Source organism: Cricetulus griseus, chromosome 5 (genome assembly GCF_003668045.3).
Source record: "Cricetulus griseus strain 17A/GY chromosome 5, alternate assembly CriGri-PICRH-1.0, whole genome shotgun sequence".
NCBI classification, from domain to species: Eukaryota; Metazoa; Chordata; class Mammalia; order Rodentia; family Cricetidae; genus Cricetulus; species Cricetulus griseus.
Window position 1 is genome coordinate 103,067,486 of NC_048598.1, and position 18,759 is coordinate 103,086,244.

Sequence of the window (18,759 nt, forward strand, 5' to 3'; positions counted from 1 at the left end):
ACCTCCACACCTCCTGGACAAAGTCATCTTCCCTCAGTGGCCTATTGTTTTTTCAGATTTCCTGAGGCCTGGTTATAGCACTCATATATCCTTGAATCTACATTCTCCCCTAAACAATCTCCCACCCAACCCTCTGCAGCTATAGAAACCACCTGCATGCAGTTTGGTGAAGATCGCTGGACACTTAGGTGGAGGCTCAGAGTTCATTAGCACCAGTTCAGAGCTCTGTTCTAAGTGTCAGAAGTACAACACCAACCATTTCCTCCTCCATATCTCAAAGGCAACCTGAAATACAGCATGTCCAAAACAAATCTCACCCCTCCCTCCTGAGATGATGCCTTTCCACTGTCAACTTGACCGATTTTTGAACCACTTGGGAGGCACACCTCTGAGTACGTCTGTAGGACGTTTCCAGAGAAGTTCAAGGGAAGGGGTAATACTTATCCCAAATGAAGGAGGCACCGTTTCATGGCTAAAAGAAAATGAGCTGGGTACCAACATTCATCTCTCTCTGGTTACTGATTGTAAATGTAATGTGATCATCTGTTTCATGACGATGAACTGTATCCCCTCAAACCATGACCCAGAACAATCCCTTCCTTCCCTGAGTGGCTTTTATCAGGTATTGTGTCATGGCAGTGAGAACAGTAACTAACACACCTCAAAGCCCGATTTCCTATAGGGCTTCCTTTGTCATTAACTGTCACTGTGTTCAGTCAGTGCAAGCCAGAAATCAAGTCCTGTACATATTGCTTCTTAAATAGCTCTCAGTGGGCATGTACTTCTCAGTCTCAACTGCCCTTGCCTTTGACACGCCTCAACAAATGCAGTGATTTCCTATCAGACAATCTACACCCAATAATCAATTCTGTACTGCAACAATTCTCTCTCTCTCTCTCTCTCTCTCTCTCTCTCTGCCTCTATAAATACACACACACACACACACACACACACACACACACACACACACACACACAGAGGATTTCCTGCTGAACAGAGTCCACAGTCTCCTGCAAGTTCTCCAGTCTCATGTCATACCAGGCAGGCAGCCCACACCCACAATCCCAGCTTCACCAGTCTTTCCATCTCACCAGCTTGCCAGGCTACCTCTTGAGACATAATATCCCTCTGCCTGAACCCCTAACCTCTCCCCTAACTCATAACATTACATTTTGTAGTCCTCAGAGTAAGGTTGCTTTCTCATGGAGGTCTCCTTACATCCATAATAAAATTTAAAATCTCCCTTTATAGAATGTGATGACAAGGTAAACTTAAAAGCCATGTCGCAACTGGAACTTTACACTTTACTTCTAATTGTTTGATTCATTGTTCTTCATCTCCTCCAACCATATAAGCTTCAGAAGATGAAGGCAGATCCATCCTGCCCTGCTAGCCAGGGTTTCCCGGATGATCGTTGACTAGCTTCTGTCCTTAAGCGGACACTGAGTGGTCCAGTGTCCCAGGACACTTGGTCTTACACAGTGCCTACCGTCTGGAGGGTGGATAGCATGAAGCCTGTTCAGTGTATTCCACTGACCACCCTGTGAACAGTCCTGAAGAGTGTCTCTTCAAACTGCTTCCCTTCCAAAATGCCCCACTTATTCTATCGAGCAGAACTTAGTCCATATTTTCTCTGCTCACGAAGCATGAAGCTGTCCCTGATTATTTCAATTCTCAGAGCTCTCTTCCTCCAATGATGTAACAGCCTATAGTATGTAATTGGTGCTTTGCACACATTACTCTATGTTTGTTGTTGTTGTCTGTTTTGTGAAAGATGGCTCACTCGGTGGCCCCTGGCTGACCTGGAATTCACTACGTAGCAGGCTGGCCTCAAACGTGCAATAATCCTCTGCTTTCCTAATGTTGGGATTGCAGGTGTGTGCCACCACCTCTGGCTACCCCACGTTGGTAATGATAAATGAAAATATGCCTCTTCTTCCCAAACACAGTCCCATGACAAGCAACACCCCTTACATTTCTGTGTGGTTTCCTCAATACCTAGCAGAAAGCCCTGCCCACAGGGGATAGTCAGTGAAGGCTAGCTGCTTAAGCAAGTGCCCTTCTCTTCTTTCAGATGTATTTTATTTTTAATTATGCCTACGTGTGTGTGTGTGTGTGTGTGTGTGTGTGTGTGTGTGTGTGTGTGTGTGTGCGCCAGTGGAGACCAGAGGCATCAGATCCCCCTTGGAGCTGGAGTTATCGGCAACCGTGAACCCTTTGATGTGGGTGCTGGGAAATGAACACTGAACTTGAGTCCTATGGAAGGTCAGTGTGTGCTCTTAACCACTGAACCATCTCTCCAGCCCCTGACATCTACCCATGATACATAATCAGCTACAAAAACCAAACAGTCAATCGTTTCTCCGCCCTTGCTCCACTCCACCAAAATTTCAGCAGTAGAATGATAAAGCTTACTTTAAACATTACAAGACTGGTTTGGGAGTGGGTTGTTTGGTTTGTTTTGTGAACTGATTGCAACAGTTCTCCATAAACTTGGTCGAGCTTTGTGGATAGCAAAACATCATTGTGTCAAAGCATTGGAAGTTTGAACATACCAGCAAACATTTGATCCCAAAGTGACCCTTGTGGGTGCTACCTCACATCTTAACTGTTTCCCATGTTATTAGCTCTGAGTCAGAAATGTACTCCCCAACATAGAATAGTTAGTTGACTATAAACATTACCCCGTAAACAGATCTGAAAATAACAGAGATGATTTTGTATGATCACGATAGTTTTCCACCAATTCAAGTCCAAGATGAAAATGCCAAATTGTAACAATTCACATTATTTACCCAGCACTTAATAATGTGCCAGTTGGAACACCAAGACCAAACAAATACGTGCACACAGATTTTTAACTTGTTAATCTTAACAATGTTTTATGAATAGCCAGAAGAATTGTCCCATTTTATGGGTGAGAAACTTGGCCTCGAGGCAGAAGAGCTTGTTCAGGTTTACACTGAGTGGACACTGAGCGGTCGTTTGCAAATGAGCTCAGGAAAACTCAGTCCTTTGACATGCCCTCAAAAGCCCCCAGAGCCAGCTCAGGTGTTAGACAGTTTGTCTGGGTCAAATCACAGTTGTGTCATCACAAATCTCTCCAGTGATGATACTGAGGGGAAAATGAAGTAGACCCAGTAACTTCTGTCCCCTGTGCCTTCGTTAAACATCTCTCATTCAGAGACTATAAAGCTGAGAGACATGCTTCTCACCGTTTGTTTGTTTGTTTGTTTGTTTGTTTGTTTGTTTGTTTGTTTTCCTGGAGATGACACATCTTCATGTGGATTATATGTGTTTCAGAATCTTGAAGGCCAGTTTGGCTAAACCACTGACTCTTCCCTTGGGCCTGTCGATGACTACTGAGTGACCGGTAGAGGCGAAGAGGCGTGGCATCCACCTTCATGTTGTCTATTCCCTCTCCTGCCCTGATCTTTAGTTAAGATTCTACACATGGACATGTTGATCAGTGAAGGAACTTGTGTCAAGAAATATAATACATGGTTTTTTAAGTTGGCCTGGACTTGCCTAGTCTCTTTTTCCTCACATCAAAACTAAAGACATCTACCAGCCCCTGTGACTGGAACCACCAGACCATGAGAAAAGCAGTGCCAATGAAGGTTCTGGAAGTTCTGCCTTGTACCAGAGAGATAAGAATATCCCTCCTTTTGTGACCCCATTTCCATCCATCATCATTCTTGTCCTGCATCTGGAACCCCACTCTCCTGGGGTTAAGAAGCTGTGTGTGAGCACCATCTCCCCTCTTCTTCACTAATAGGCCACTGAATAAAGACTTGCTTCCCACACCACCACTCAGACCATGGGATGAAGCTCCAGACCCCCGTCCAGGAACAGATCCACAAATAACTAGCCTCAAAATGTTCACTCTAGCCTAGTGCTGCCTGACATCAGCACCAACTCCTTAATTCACTAGTGTCTAGACGAAGAATCCTCTCAGGACATAAAATATAATAAATAAGTTGTATTTTGATGGTCTTTTAAGGTAAACAGTGAGATATGAGATTATAGCTTTCTCTAAGAGAACTTTTCAACTAAATCCACATAATAATCACAGAGGTATTGTACTTGAGGATGTTGTAGACAGAATATACCTCTCAAAATCCACATGTTAAAGTCTAAGCCCCCAGAGTGACATCACTGGGAGGTGGGGCTTTAGGATGTGCTTAGGTCATGAAGGCAGAGGACCCATGAGTGGGGTTAGTGCCCTTTTCTTTAATATTTTAGTGTTACTACTGGTTGTATTATCATTATTTAATAATGTGTTTGGGGAGGTTGTACCTATGAGTGCAGTACTTATAGAGGCCAGAAGAGGGTACTAGATAGATATCCTGGAGCTGGAGTTATAGATAGTTGTGTGGTACCCAACATGGGTGCTGGGAATTGAACTCAGGTCCTTTGTAAGAACAATATGCACTCTTAACTCCTGAGCTATCTCTCTATGCCCCTCCCCCCAGTGCCTTTATTTTTTAAAGGCTTCAAAAGAAAATCTCCTTGTCTTTCTGCTGTGCAAGGACAGGACAAATAAATTCATCTATGAGCCAGGAAATGGGCCCCTACCAGAGTAGCAAATTTATCGACAACCTTGAACTTGGATTTCCTAGACTCTGAAACCATAAGAAATAAAAGTTTATTATGTTCAAGCCACTCGTGTTGCAGCATTTGTCACGGCTAATCTTGACTAACAAGTGAGTGTGAAAATTAGAACTACCTAGGAGACACATTGCTGTGTCTCTGAGGATGCTGCCAGAGACGTTCAGGTGAGAAGGGAAGACCCTGAGAGGCAACATTTTGTGGAATGGACACTTACGCTGAATAAAAAGCAGAAAGCAATAGGAACTCCAGCATTCCCCTCTCTCTCTGTTTCCTGACTGAGGGTGCAACCTGGCAGCTGCCTCCCATTCCTGCCACCTCAACACCCCCTTAAACTACACATCAAAATAACCCTTTCCTACCTAGGCTTGTTTCTGTTGGATACTCTGCCTCAGCAATGAGACAAGTAGCTAATACAACTCCAAACAGGCTGGAGCAGAGAACTGGTACTGAGATGTGGGGTGCTACTGGAACAAATGCCTAAAAATGTGGAAGCCACTTTGGCATTGGGTAATTGTAAGGAATTTCGAGGTACATTCTAGAAAAAGCACAGTTACTATGAACAGACCTTTAAAGAAGACTGTGTGAGCTTGGGAAGAGACGAGCAGGGAAAGCCCCACCCTTCTGGAAGTATGCAGAACTCAATGTTGGTTTAAAAAAAAACTGGACAGTAGAGGCAATTCTGACGAGGTGTCAGACAGAAACAGGGAACAAGCGTTTGCAAACTGGAGGAAAGGCCACCCTTGTCATAAAGTGACAGAGAACTTGGTCACATTATGTTCATGTCTTGGAGTACTACAGAAAGTGGAGTTTGTGAGAGTTGAAACTGGCTGAGGAAATCCTTAGAGAAGTGCTAAAACCTGCTTTGTGTTTTTATTCCTGTTTCTGTTATTGTTTTCTGAGTATTTATAGTGAAATTCCAGTAGAAAGAAATGACTTTAATCCGAATTGTTCATCAAAGAAGAAATCAATTGAAGGTTTGGAAACTCCTCAGACTGTCTGCATTGAAAGGATGAGAAGGCCTGGGAGGGGAGACCAGGGAGCCAGGAAACACATGGTCAACCCTCACATTGTGGTCTAAGACCCCCAAAGACAACTTAGAACTCATCACAACTGCTCCTCCATCAGAGGTCTAGACAACAGGGGGCATGGCTTTAAAGGGCCACCAGCAAGTTGGGGACCTCACACTGTAGGCTATACCTAGTTCCTACATTCTGCCTTATACTTTAGCTGCCAAAATGAAGCTCTTGGGGCACCAGGCTAGCATACATCACATACAAGAAAGCTGTGGGTTCATGGGTAGCTCCACTTAGAGTTCAAAGGATACGCTGAAAAGCCATGGGCACCAGACCCCAGACGGTGGGGGCAGAGTTGAGGTAGATACAGGGGCAGTTACCATAGACCCTGCTAAGGTAATTCCCACCAGACTGATGGGGGTCAGGCTGCCTAAAGCTATGGTGTCAGTACCATTGGAAGCCTCAGGGCCAAACCCTTACCCCACAAAGCAACAGAGGAGATAGGACTGACACCACTGTGGGTCTCAAGAAAGCAGGGCACCAAATCAAAGAAGACTATGTGCAAGGCTAAGGTTTGGTGTTGAGTTTCAGACTCACCCCTTCTCCCTTTGGGGTTGGATGTCTATTATCTGGCTGGCCCACCACTGTATTTTGTTTGTCTGTTTGCTTTTGTTTAGGGACTTAACCCTCAGCTGCCCCTATGCTAACCAAACATTCCACCAGTGAGCTGCAGCCCTCACAGTTAGTTTTTGGAAGCATGTAACATATTTGCTTTCATCCGTTCACAGCCAATGTGCACTTCATTCTGGGGTAAGCCATGCCTCAAGCTTGACAGTTTCGGATGTGGATGGTATTTCTATGATCTGTTGGACCTCAGAGGTTTGAGTTGATAATGGAATGAATTAATACTTTTAGGGTTGTCAAGATGGAATTAGTATATTTCAGGTGGGGAAAAAAAGGACATGAAATTTGGGAGCTAGGGTAGAAAGCTGATAAATCAATTATTTATATTCCCAAAGATCCATGTTAGATCCCAGAATGATAACTTTAACAGGCAGGGTCTTTAGGAGGCATTAAGGTCCTAGGACAGCAGCCTCACAAATATGACCAGTGTCTTTGTAACGGAAGCTCCAGAGAACCCATTCCTGCTTCGTTTGAGAGAGGAGACAGCACAAGCATAGCCATCCCTAGCCTTCACCAGACAGGGAATCTTCTAGGACAGTGGTCTTAGGCTCCCTGCCTCCCAGAACTTTAAGAAACAAGTCTTTGTTGCCTTGAGCCTTTTTACTAAACCAAGAGAACTAAACTAGAGAAGAAAGGCAGGCACCTGCCTGGATTCCAGGGACATGGGAGGCTGAAGACAGAGAACTGACTTACCCAGGGGGTCAGCCTGGGCCCTACAGCAAGGACCGGTCTTAAATAACAAGACAACAACAAAACTACACACACGGGATGACTCTACAACTAACATGTATGACCAAATATGAACAAAATGCACTATGAAATTCTCAAAGAATTTACGAAATATTATGTTTATTTCTTAAATACATTTTTTCAAATAAAAACTCAATTATTATGCTACTTAGAGTAAAAATAATATCATAAAATTGTCTCATTTCCCAAGCAAACATTCCATGAAAATAAAAAACAGAGTTCATATCTTAACACATCACTTCAACAGTGAGATGCCTTTTAGGTTAGTTCCTCGAAAGAAATCAGCAGTTACCCTGACAAACACAACCTGAGTACATCATGGGCAAGCCCATCCAACACCACAAGCGCTCTAAGGCACAAAAGCAAAAGTGGGCAGTCATTCTTCAGCGACTCAACTCAAATACAACTCTTAAGATAATACTAAATGATAAGTCAGCACGAAGCAACTGTTTGTTCTCACACAATTAAAAGAATACTAAAATGTTTCTAACCCTTTAAGTCATGCATCCCTTTTCATCAATTTGTCCTTTGAGAAACCTGAAACTTGGTAAAAAGATTTATGTTCAGAGATATTTCTGTGGCATTAGCAAAGCAAATTTACCCAAATTGTCAACTTAGTTACCAATAGCAGTTAATGCAGTGCAGTAAATATATACAATACTTATGCATGTATGCATATCAGTCAATACATGTAATACACTGTGTGTGTGTGTGTGTGTGTGTGTGTGTGTGTGTGTGTGTGTGTGTGTGTAGACAAGATCTCACTCTACAACTCTACAACCCAGGCTAGTCTATCACTGTGTAGCCCTGGCTGTCCTGGATCTCACTCTGTAGACCAGGCTGGCCTCCAACTCACTGAGACCTGCCTGCCTCTGCCTTTCAAGGGCTGGGATTAAAGGCATGCAATGCCACCACCTGGCTTTATATTTTTAATTAAACTTTTTCTATATAGTCATCAATTTCCAGGCATCTAAAACTTCATCCTCAAACATTCTAAAATGTTCCCTAGCAAACCAAATCACTACTCCTACACTTACTTTAACTCAGAAGTCTGTTTTTAACACATCACTTGTCTCTTCTGCCTAGAGAATTTCTCGTGTGAAAGGGTCTGTCTTGTCGTTAGATGTCACCTGGGGACAGCTTTGTTGCTGCTCGAGCTGTTGGGTTTCTGCTTACCTGGATTAGATGTGTACTGCATTGCAATCATTAGCATGGCGGATGCAGAGAGGTTCACATGGGCTGGGACGCTTTCTCTCCTGGAGGAACCCACTGAAACCAAAATTTTCTGATTAGATACAAATTAATTTCTAGATATGAGCACATGCTTGCTACCTTACACAAAACCATGAAAGAGCTTCAAGAGAAAGCTCCAACTGAGCTGGGGGGGGGCGGCTACTGACTTTTTTAAGATGGTTGTCTCATGTACCCCAGGATAGCCTTAAACTTTCTATGTAGTCAGGATGACTGTGAATTCCTGATCCTCCTGCCTCGACCTCTCAGTGCTAGGGTACAGGCATGTACTTCTACACCCAGGTTATGGAATGCTGGTGATCAAACCCAGGCTTTGTGCTTGTGAGGGAAACACTCTACAAACTAAGCCACTCCCCATCCCCAAATGCAATAGAAATTCACAGAAAGAAAACCACAGAACTGCTCCTTGCATGCAAATGCTACCATCGTGTGCCACTATAAAAACATCTAGAGCAGAAGAAGGTACAAAACCAGAAAATAATGGCTTTGTCGGAGTAGAACTTAGGTGTAGTCTCTATTCCCAAGATATTCACCTCTATAAAGAAAAGGAAGAAAATAGAACCTTCTGTGGGCCCAAATAAACATGTTAGCAGATAACCTCATAAGAAAGTAGAAGATTTAGAAGATTTGTAAACCCAACTAGAACATATTAACTTGGAGAGGTAGGCAAACAAGCTTCATATCGTGTGTAACCTCTTGTTTAGTTATACATACAAATACTCCATCACATATTATGAAAATGATCAGTTTTTAAACGGTTTTAGGTGACTACACAGCTGTATTCAAACCCTTCCCATATAACCCATCAGCGTCTTCATTGCCATGAGAAATCACTTGCAGTTTTCCACAGTCAACCCTCCTTACATCGACCTGTGTTGCTTGCAACAAAGCACTTTTTTGAATCTGTGAATAACTGTGATTTTTATCCTACACCAGCAAATGTCCAAGTGCAAAGCAAGCAGATATCTTCAAAATTCACCCAACAACTGTATAATCGTGATACCCACTTGTACACTGATTTAAACACATCTTTAAGAGGCATGTTCTTTTCTTTTTTTTAAAGAAGATTTATTTATTTGTTTTGTATACATTGGTCTGTCTGCATGTATCCCTGCAGGCCGGAAGAGGGAGTCAGATGTCATTACAGATGGTTGTGAGCCACCATGTGGTTGCTGGGAATTGAACTCAGAACCTCTGGAAGAGCAGCCAGTGCTCTTAACCTGTGAGCCATCTCTCCAGTCCGAGTGGCATGTTCTTGATGACATCAAACTCTTTATTAAAATTGTCTCTTTTTACCAAAACTACACAGAGAAACCCTGTCTCAAAAAACCAAAGAAAAAAATTGTCTCTTTTTAATGGAAAACAGTAGGTCGCTCCATAAGTATTCAAAACTAGCTCTGATGGAAGTTATTTGGTAACTTTTTAGCCAAAGGTTCTTTTTTATCCCAGCAAGAACTGAGATAGGACCCCCAAGAAAGGAAACTTTTACTAAGATTAAAATATAAAATGAATTCCTTATTCCACAGAGAAACAGAAGAAGTAGAAGAAACCTGTTATAGATGCACTTGTATACCAAGCTGTCAAAGGGGGGGGGGCAACACCCATAAGTAAAGACTCACCAAGTCAGCACTGTTTTCTAAAGACCACTACTGCAGACAGTCAGCAAAAAGCAGATAATCTTAAAGTCTGCTTTATTTTATATTAAAGTGCAGTGTATGGGAGCAGGTCTCATTTACATCTAAAAAGAACAAGGCGATGCAATAAGACACTCAGTAAACAGAAACATTAAAGATTTTGTTTTGTCTCCACATCAAGAACTTCGGATGCTATGAAGGACAGTGGTCTTTGCAACAGGTTGGGGGAGCCTGAGTCTGCCTTTATTAATCACCTATGGCTGCATGCGTCTAATTCACAGGGCAGGTGGTACTCAGGTACAGAGATCTGTCTGACTATACACTGTAAACAAATGCTGATAAGCAGACAAGGATTGATACAGAGGGCAGTACGCTGCCCTGGGGAAGCGAGGGTGACTAATAAAATAGGACAAAGAAAGAAGAAAGAGCTGTGAACCAAATGCTGAAGAATGAGATCCATTGCTTTCCATCTTTAGCCTTTTCTAATTCAGCTTTGTATGGCCCGTACCCGGAGATCCCAGCTCTGCCAGTGTGGGAAATCTCTGTTAAATTAATAAGCACATCACTGGCTCTCGTGCAACCTGGCCTTTGAGAAGTATCATTAGAGTGTGAGAGATAAGCAAGGGGATACCCAGTCCAATACCCAGGGTCTAGGAAGAGTAAGCACTTATACAATACTCTTGTGCCCTTTGTTGAAGAAGGAAAGGCCTACTCCAACATACTCAACAATGGAAGAGTCTCTCTCTCTCTCTCTCTCTCTCTCTCTCTCTCTCTCTCTCTCTCACATTTTCTCTCTCCTCTCTGCTCCTCTCTTCTCCACTCCCCCCTCTCTTGCCACATGTCACATGTATATTTCTTTGGTGACAAGTGTTTTCACCTTTATTTAAATTCAACTCCAACTTTTTAATAATAAGCATTTTTTCAACAATGAAAACCGTTAGAGAGGCCAGGAGCCACTGTGCCCAGAGGCCTTTAAAAATGGGAGAGATGCCCAACTGTCTCGGATGATTTAAGTGAAGTCTGTTTGGAGAACTGCCCAGATAGCTCAGCGACCTTTGGATGTCCCTGTTACCTCTGCAAATCTATGCTGTCCCTCAAGTATGACCATCCATAAAGCCAAAAGAGTTCCCCTAGGACACAAGCCCCAGGAAATTGGCTCTAATACTTATATAAACAGACGGTATCTTGCAATTTCAAAGCCTTCTACAAGACCGAATACAATCGCCCTGGCTCTAATGCAATAAGCGTGCACAAGCACATCATTTACCGAATCTTGTTTAAAAGGCATGATGTAAACAGATACACAGCTCGATCCCATGAGAGCACAAAAGAACAAAAGCACATACAATTAAAGGGAAGACTATTGTTCTCAGGAAATATAATTAAAAGTTTCCAGGCCTTCCCCCTATTCCCCCGACAGCACCAGAACAAAAATTACCACCACCGTGCCTTCCTCCCATGAATAGTACCAACCCCTTAGCATGTGCCTGCATTTGATAATCCTAATTATCAAATGCTAGATGTGCAGTTCTTATATGATTCTTACCTTTAAAAGTAAGCAGATGACAAAAAGTCATTTTACAACTGAGAGATGAACTAGCTGCTGGAATGAACTAGCCTAATTTCTGGGACAATGGCAGTCCAGCACTAGTACATTCATGGTTAACGCTCCAATCACCCAGTCAAACACTATGTTTTGTCATAGAATTGCACCAGGCATCATTCTAGGCCCTTGGTTACAGCGGTAAAGAAGACCATTGCCAGAGCTGCGTTAAGCTGTGTGGTGGCCATTAGCGATAGGTAGCAATGTATATTAGTTAAGATTAAATAAGACTTAAAATTGTGTTATTCAGCCTCACTAGACACATCATATGTGCTTAGTAACCATACGTGGTAATGGCTACAGTGTGAGGCAGCACAGAATTTTACTTCCGTTTCCATCAGAGCTGGGGAGAGTGTTGTTCTACAGCAAAAGACAAACATTGGCCATTGAAGAAGCATGAAACTGGGCAGGGGAGCAGAGTGAAGATGATGGAAGGCTCTGCATTCCACTAGAAAGGAATTCGTCTCAAAATATGTGGTCCTTAAGAGTGTCCAGGAGGGCTGCTCAGAGAATAAAAGCACTAGCTTCTCGGGCCTGACCATGCAAACTCCATCTCCAGAACTCACATGAGGAGCTAGATGCAATGGCATCTGAAGTCCTGCTGCTCTGGGATAGGAGGCAGAGACTGAGGAATCCACCAGCAATCTTGGGCCACCTAGTCTGGAGTATACAGAGCAGCAGCAGAAACAACAAAGGAGTTCCTGCCTCAACATGGTATAGAAAACTGACTTCCAAATGCTATCCTCTGAACTGTCTCTCTGTCTCTCTCTCTCTATGTGTGTCTCTCTGTCTCTCTCTGAATCATTCTCACTGTGTGCCTCTCTGTGTGTGTGTCTCTCTGTCTCTCATCTCTCTCTGTGTCTCTCTGTCTCTATGTGTGTGTCTCTCTGTTTCTTTCTCTCTGCATCTCTCTATCTCTCTCTGAATTGCACTTGCTGTGTGCGTCTCTCTGTGTTTTTCATTTCTCTCTGGTTTTCTCTGTCTCTTTCTCTCTGTGTCACTCTGTCTCTCACAGTCTCTTTGTCTCTATGTGTCTCTGTCTCTCTCTCTCAAATGCACACACACACACACACACACACACACACACACACACACACACACACATTTCTTTTAAAGATGCGGTACTTGAACTGTGACCTAAAGGAAACACATCATGAGACTATTTAGAAGGTCTCTGAGACAAGGGAAACTGTATAAACACAAGACCCTTTGTAAGATCACAGGAAGGCTGGAGCAGACATGCAGAGTAGTCTCATAGGGAAGCAAAGATGAAAGGAGTGAGGCTGACCACAGCCAGATCACAGAGGAGCAAATAAGGTCACTGAATTTGATTGTTAAGCGTGACTAAAAGCTAGATGGTTCAGAGGAGGGATATACCATGATCTAATCTACATGTTTGGAAGGCAACTCTAAGTTTGGGATAAAGAACAGGCAGTAGGAAGCCTAACCAAGGAAGTAGAGAGACCACGCCTGAAGCTATTAGTCTGATCCAAATGACCACCATAAGGCATAGTCTAAGACAGAATGGGTTGAAATAAACCCCATTATAGTCTTCTAAATGACAAAGATAAGAAAGTCACCTCGGGTGAAGAAACTCCTGTTACACATGATACAGCCACTTCCTAGAGTTGGCCAGATAGCATTATCTGGATAGAGAAGTGGCCTCTCTTGCAGGCTTTGGGCTTGTGCAAGCAGAGATGACTATACTCCATTAGTGAAGGTCTCTGTTAGAAAGACTTCAGAAGGCATCAGCTAAACTAAAAGAGAATACCAGGATCATGACTCTGAAGTCTATGCACATTAAAATATTTGCTAGTTGGATTAGTGAAGCAAGATGCCCAACTCCACAAATACTGAGTGCAAAGCGTGCTGTGGTTTTTGTTTGTTTGTTTGTTTGTTTTTGTTTTCTTTTGTTTTTTGTGACAAACTAAACCAGGGATGGCCCAGAACTCTCCTGGATGGCTCTTTGCCTCAGCAGTGTGTTTAAGAGGGAAAATCTTCAGAACAACATGAACAAACCCAGCAGAGAAGTGTCAGAATTCATTGCAATGTGATTTGATTGACATGTCTATGATTTGCCTGTGCATTTGTTCCTTCATGTATTTGCGCATCATAGAATATTCAAATTCCAGTCTCATGTGGCCTTCCTCTCATGGTCTTCACGACTAAGACATGATGTAGATAGGGTGAGTTATAATTAATGACAATCCTATATCTAAGGAAATAAAAGTTGAATGAGGGAGAGTTGTGAAAAGCCAAAAGATTATAGTGCTGTCCCCAATAAATCCTGGTACCAAACATTACTCACAGTTCAATAAAAAGCTCTTACAGAAACACCTACCTTGTGAACACAATCATTAGTGAATAAGTAGACTATGCATGATAATGGTTTTGTCTTTTATTTTTTTTCTATGTAAGAATAGTCTTCAGAAGATCATAGAACTATACCACGTGTTCCATGTGATAGCCAAAAAAAACGAACAATAAAAACCAAAGCCTGGAACAAGATATTCAGTGAGGTCATACAGTTGATTTTAAGTCAACATAAGGATTTGAATGAGCCTTTCTTTTTCCTAAGGGCCAGTGACTGAAAATATCTAAGGCAGGAAAGAAACTGAATTTGCACAGTCCAGGATGGTGCAATTCCTCAGCATTGTTTCTTTCTTCAAAATAAGACAGCCCACATTAATGGATGCTTATTTAAATTATATCTAAGTATCATCTTCCAAAGATCCATATTTCAATTTGGACAACAAATCACAAATCCTTTATTGGAAAAAGAGAGGTTTCCATGGTGATGTGCAAATGATTTGTTTTTTGATCCTTAGTAACTCCTTTAATATACTTTCATAAACAATGTAGATTCTACACATATGGAATAAAGAGTGCAATATTTCATTTAAGGAAGGAGTTAATAAAAAACACATCAAGGGGAATTTTTATAATAAATTGATGAGTTATTATTTAAAAGCAGTTTAGGCATTAAGCAATTAGTGTGGCACTAAACAAAGTTGGCATGAACAGTAGGTATGCTACACATCCAATGCTTGGTTTGAGGAATTGGATCCACTTCAAAGCTCCAAACCGAATCATCTAAGTAATACAGACAATGATATGATCACTAATTATATAACCAGCAATTATGTAATCATTAATGACACTCATTTAGAAACTGAAAACAAAATCCATGCTTTACATTGCCTATAAGAATACCATATCAAAGAGAGACATTTTTAAATTTTTATATATTTGAATTACAAACAAGATTGAATTACATGACGATCCCAGTTCCCTTCTCCCTCCATTCCTCCTCTACCACACCCCCAACTAAAATCCTACCTGTCATATGTCCTTTCTTCTAATCTACACCTGACTCAAAATTTCTGCTTCCTCATGACCTCTGCATCCTTCTCAAAGGGAGATTTTTAAAACAGTCTTCCTGTCAATTTTGTTTTGTTGTTTGTAACAAGGTCTCATTGACCTTGAACTTGTAGTGTGATCCTCCTGCTTCATCCTCCCAAGTGCTAGCAATACAAACCTGAACCTTCATGCCCAGCAAGTCCTTCTGACAAAGACTATCAAGCATTTAGAAAACACAACATCTTTTATTCTAACATCTTTGTACTGAAATAAAACTATTCTGGACCAAGTTAAACATCCCTATCCTGTTTCAGTGTGAAGCTCTAGATACTGTAACAATTACCAAAAAAAAAAAAAAATAGAAACTGTGGATGAAATGACAAGGCCCACATCCTCACCACAGCCCATCCTAACAGGAATCTGAAAGTCCATCCCTTCTGTCTTTAGGTCTATGTATGAAGAAACAACTCAGAAATCTAGCAGCTGGCATGCAGCTACTACTCATTACAAAGATGACAAAAGACAGGCTCCTATTGAACTACCAGGAGGGTGCTGAGAAGCCAAGCCCAAACTAACGGACTAAAGCTAGAGTAACAAAATAGACCTGAGCCAGGTCTGCCAATGGGTTAGACAAAGGCATGTACCAATTATGTCAAATAGCATTTGATGTTATTCAACCTAGCATTATTAAGCCAGAAATAACCAGGGAGGTTCAACTTATTTTCTGAATACCCCCTCTTTAAAGCTGGAAAAATTATATCTCAGAGACATGAAATGACTTGTTCATACCTTTAAGTGAATATCAAGCCATTCCACTAATAAACACTGAAATTCACACGATATTTTTTTAGATTAGCATCACTCATTTTTAATACTCAGTTGCTTCAGATATCTGTGTAAAGAAAGGATTTTTAACATGACAAGGCTTATGTCTGGAAATCTCTATTTCTAATTAAGGAAGAATTGATTAGTCATCAGCTCTGAAAAAAACAAAGAAGCTGACAATACCTGATCAACCTTCAGTGTGGTGAGAAACTGACTGCAGTAATGTCTCTCCACAAATTACTAATTTAATTCTAAGAACAAGGGACACAGTGAGCTAGATTGTTATCAATAGGATACAGTCTCATCTGCTATTCATCTTTTTAAAAAATATGCCTGTTCATTTACTTAACAGTCAACTTTATTTACCTAAAAGTAAGATCTAAAAATTCTAAGACTATATCCATAAGCAGTGAGCACTGATTCATGAGACCACACAGATGAAACAGACAGTGAAATGAAGTATTCTACAACTTGGAGTGACAACCATCAGTCTACTCATTTCTCCCTGTTGTTAAACAATTAGGATATCTTAGAAAATATTTCATATCTAACTACTTGCTAAATGTTAGTTTTTAGCAACATTAAATACTTGATGAATATTTTTAAATAGTATTAGCAAAGAGTGTGGCTCTTTGCCTAAAAGACATGAAAATTACAGTTCTATACCTAAATTAAACTCACCTACAAGGTAAGCCAATATAGCCCAAAAGGTACACGTGTTTGCCAGTTGTTGAAACACAGCAACTTTAATAAGGGCATAAGTACATAACTTAATGTGGCTAGCATTGATACTAAGAGTTAGACATGACCAATGGAGCTATTTTAAAAAATAAAATAAAATCAAGAGAAGGAAAGCAGGTATGGTGGTGCACACCTATAATCCCAGTATTCAGGAGGCTGAGGCAGGAGGGTAGCCATGAGTGAATAATACTGAACCAACCAGGGTACATAGGAAAACCCTATCTTTAAAAAAAAAAGGAGAGAGAAAGAGAAGCAAATAAGACCTACTGCACAGCAGGCTCTGGGCTGGCACTTTATCAGTATCCCAGACTAATTATGCTAACCCATGACACCTCAAATACAGCCACAATTACTATTCGTGAGACACCTCAGGTTACTATTCATGAAGGAGCTGTGATTATTCACAAGAAAACTATGATTACTATTTTGCAGATAAAAATCAAAGGTTTAAATCACCTGCCTGAGCTCGCATAGCTAGCCAGTGGCAGAGCTGAGATCTGCATCTTGATCTGATTGAAGTCTAAAGCCATAATTTTTTCAGATTATTCCCTAAAACATAGGTTAATCCATGTATAAAGAACACTTTAGAGACTGTGATTACAGAAGCTGCAACTTAGCATTGTCTTCTCATTGTTTTCATGTCTGAGGACCCTGCCGAATTATTTCTATAAAAGTAGAAAAGTCAGGTCCAGTAACACACACCCATAACCCCAGCACTCAGGAGTCCAAGACAGTGGATCAAGAATCCAAAGCCATTCATGACTACATAATCAATCAAGTTCCAGGCTGACCTGGAGTGATGAGGCCCTGTCTCCAAAAATATTAATAAATAGACAAGACCGGTCCCAGGCTTGCGACTGTATCTTATACTGGAGTCATGAGCTTTAGCTTTTTTTCAAAGTGTGTCGCAAATTTTGACTCATTTTGTCATCAAAATACCAAGAAGGAAAAGCTGATTCAGTCATCAGCATCATATTAGATTTCAACCACGTGAAATGAAATTTCAACCACACGAAATGAGTGGCACAACACTTCCACAGCAACCTGAGACAGAGCTGGAGCCAGAGTCTACCTTTCCCTACTCTCGGCTGCCCTCTCCATCCACGCCCCGCCCCCCCATGCTCTCACAGGCAGAAGAGAGCAGTCTCCACACCAGACAACACTCTGTCCACCTTCTTTTCTAATGTGGAAAAAGACATTACAATTCATAAGCAGGCAACACAGAACGTCTTGACACATTCTTCCTATTTGGTGGAGACGAACTGAGTGAACAACATGTTGATTCTAAGGTATAACCCTCTTTCACATCATTGACTTCCAACTCAACGTAAATGCTGGAACAACAAAATTTAAATCATAGCAGGTAGACGGAACAAGTGATCCCGTTACAATCTTGAAAATCAAGCGCCTGTCAGAGTAAACACAGTTTCCATAAAGATAGTTTTAGGGTTAGGTGAGGTTGAACTTACATATGGCCATTGGTAGAAAAGATGTGCTAAGGTATTCAATAATGTCCTTGTGAAGAAATGGAGGAAAGGTAGCTAGCGTTGAGATCATCGTGTAGGGCAAAGTGCTCAGAACATCGTCACTGAGAAAGGGTAGCAAACACGTGGTTGTATAAAATATTGACTGTCCAAGATCTACAAAACAAAATTAAGTAGTCAGCCACTGAAGATGGTGCCAGTAACAAAACATGCCAGTTTCATATCTTAATTTTTAATAAGCTGGCTTAAATTATAAAAGCAGCTATTGCCCCTTCTAAGAGTTCAGAGATGTACTGCTCAGTAGAATGTGGGATGTGCATAGCAGTTAGTTGGTGAATACATTAAGAAATAAATCTGTTCCATGAGTTCTCATCAGTGTGTCAGTCATCTATAAGCCTCACTATTCAGATGACCCTTGATCCCATTAATCAAAGCACTTTCCAAGCGAATGCTGACACCCCTCCATTTTTTTTTAGCTCCATTGCATTTCAAAAAGTTAACTGAAATACAGTGATGTGTTAGAATTTTCAGAAAAGTCCAGGGCAGTATTAGAAATTAAAGCCTGGATATTTCTGTTACACCTGAAGTCTTGGGCAGCAAGGGAGTTTATAAACTCCAGGTTCGATGTGCTTCACAGAAAGAAAGATTTGAGCTGGTCCTGTACAACCCTGTGCCTTTAGCTGTTAATTGTCAGGAAAGCTCACTCTCCTCAAAATAACCTCTCAAGGCTTTAAAATGTGGGTAATAACAATACCTACCTGGCTTCATAGGAGTTTAGAAGAAATAAATACAGAGCTCAG

The 18,759-nt window shown here is 41.4% G+C and overlaps 1 protein-coding gene across 3 annotated transcripts in view; it reads right to left on the reverse strand.

Moving 5' to 3' along the window:
- Unc79 (unc-79 homolog, NALCN channel complex subunit) overlaps positions 1-18,047 on the reverse strand; it is a 176,913-nt gene extending 158,866 nt beyond the window's left edge. For 2 of the 3 annotated variants that reach the window (XM_027419181.2, XM_027419180.2), the window contains exons 1-2: positions 17,945-18,047; positions 8,238-8,330 (exon numbers count right to left, since the gene is read on the reverse strand). In XM_027419181.2, the coding sequence (XP_027274982.1) occupies positions 8,238-8,330; positions 17,945-18,032 (181 nt within the window). In that variant the 5' untranslated portion in view covers positions 18,033-18,047. The remainder of the gene's footprint in view (positions 1-8,237; positions 8,331-17,944) is intronic. The other variant, XM_035445739.1, reaches the window with a different exon arrangement.
- Between the last annotated feature and the right edge of the window lie 712 nt (positions 18,048-18,759).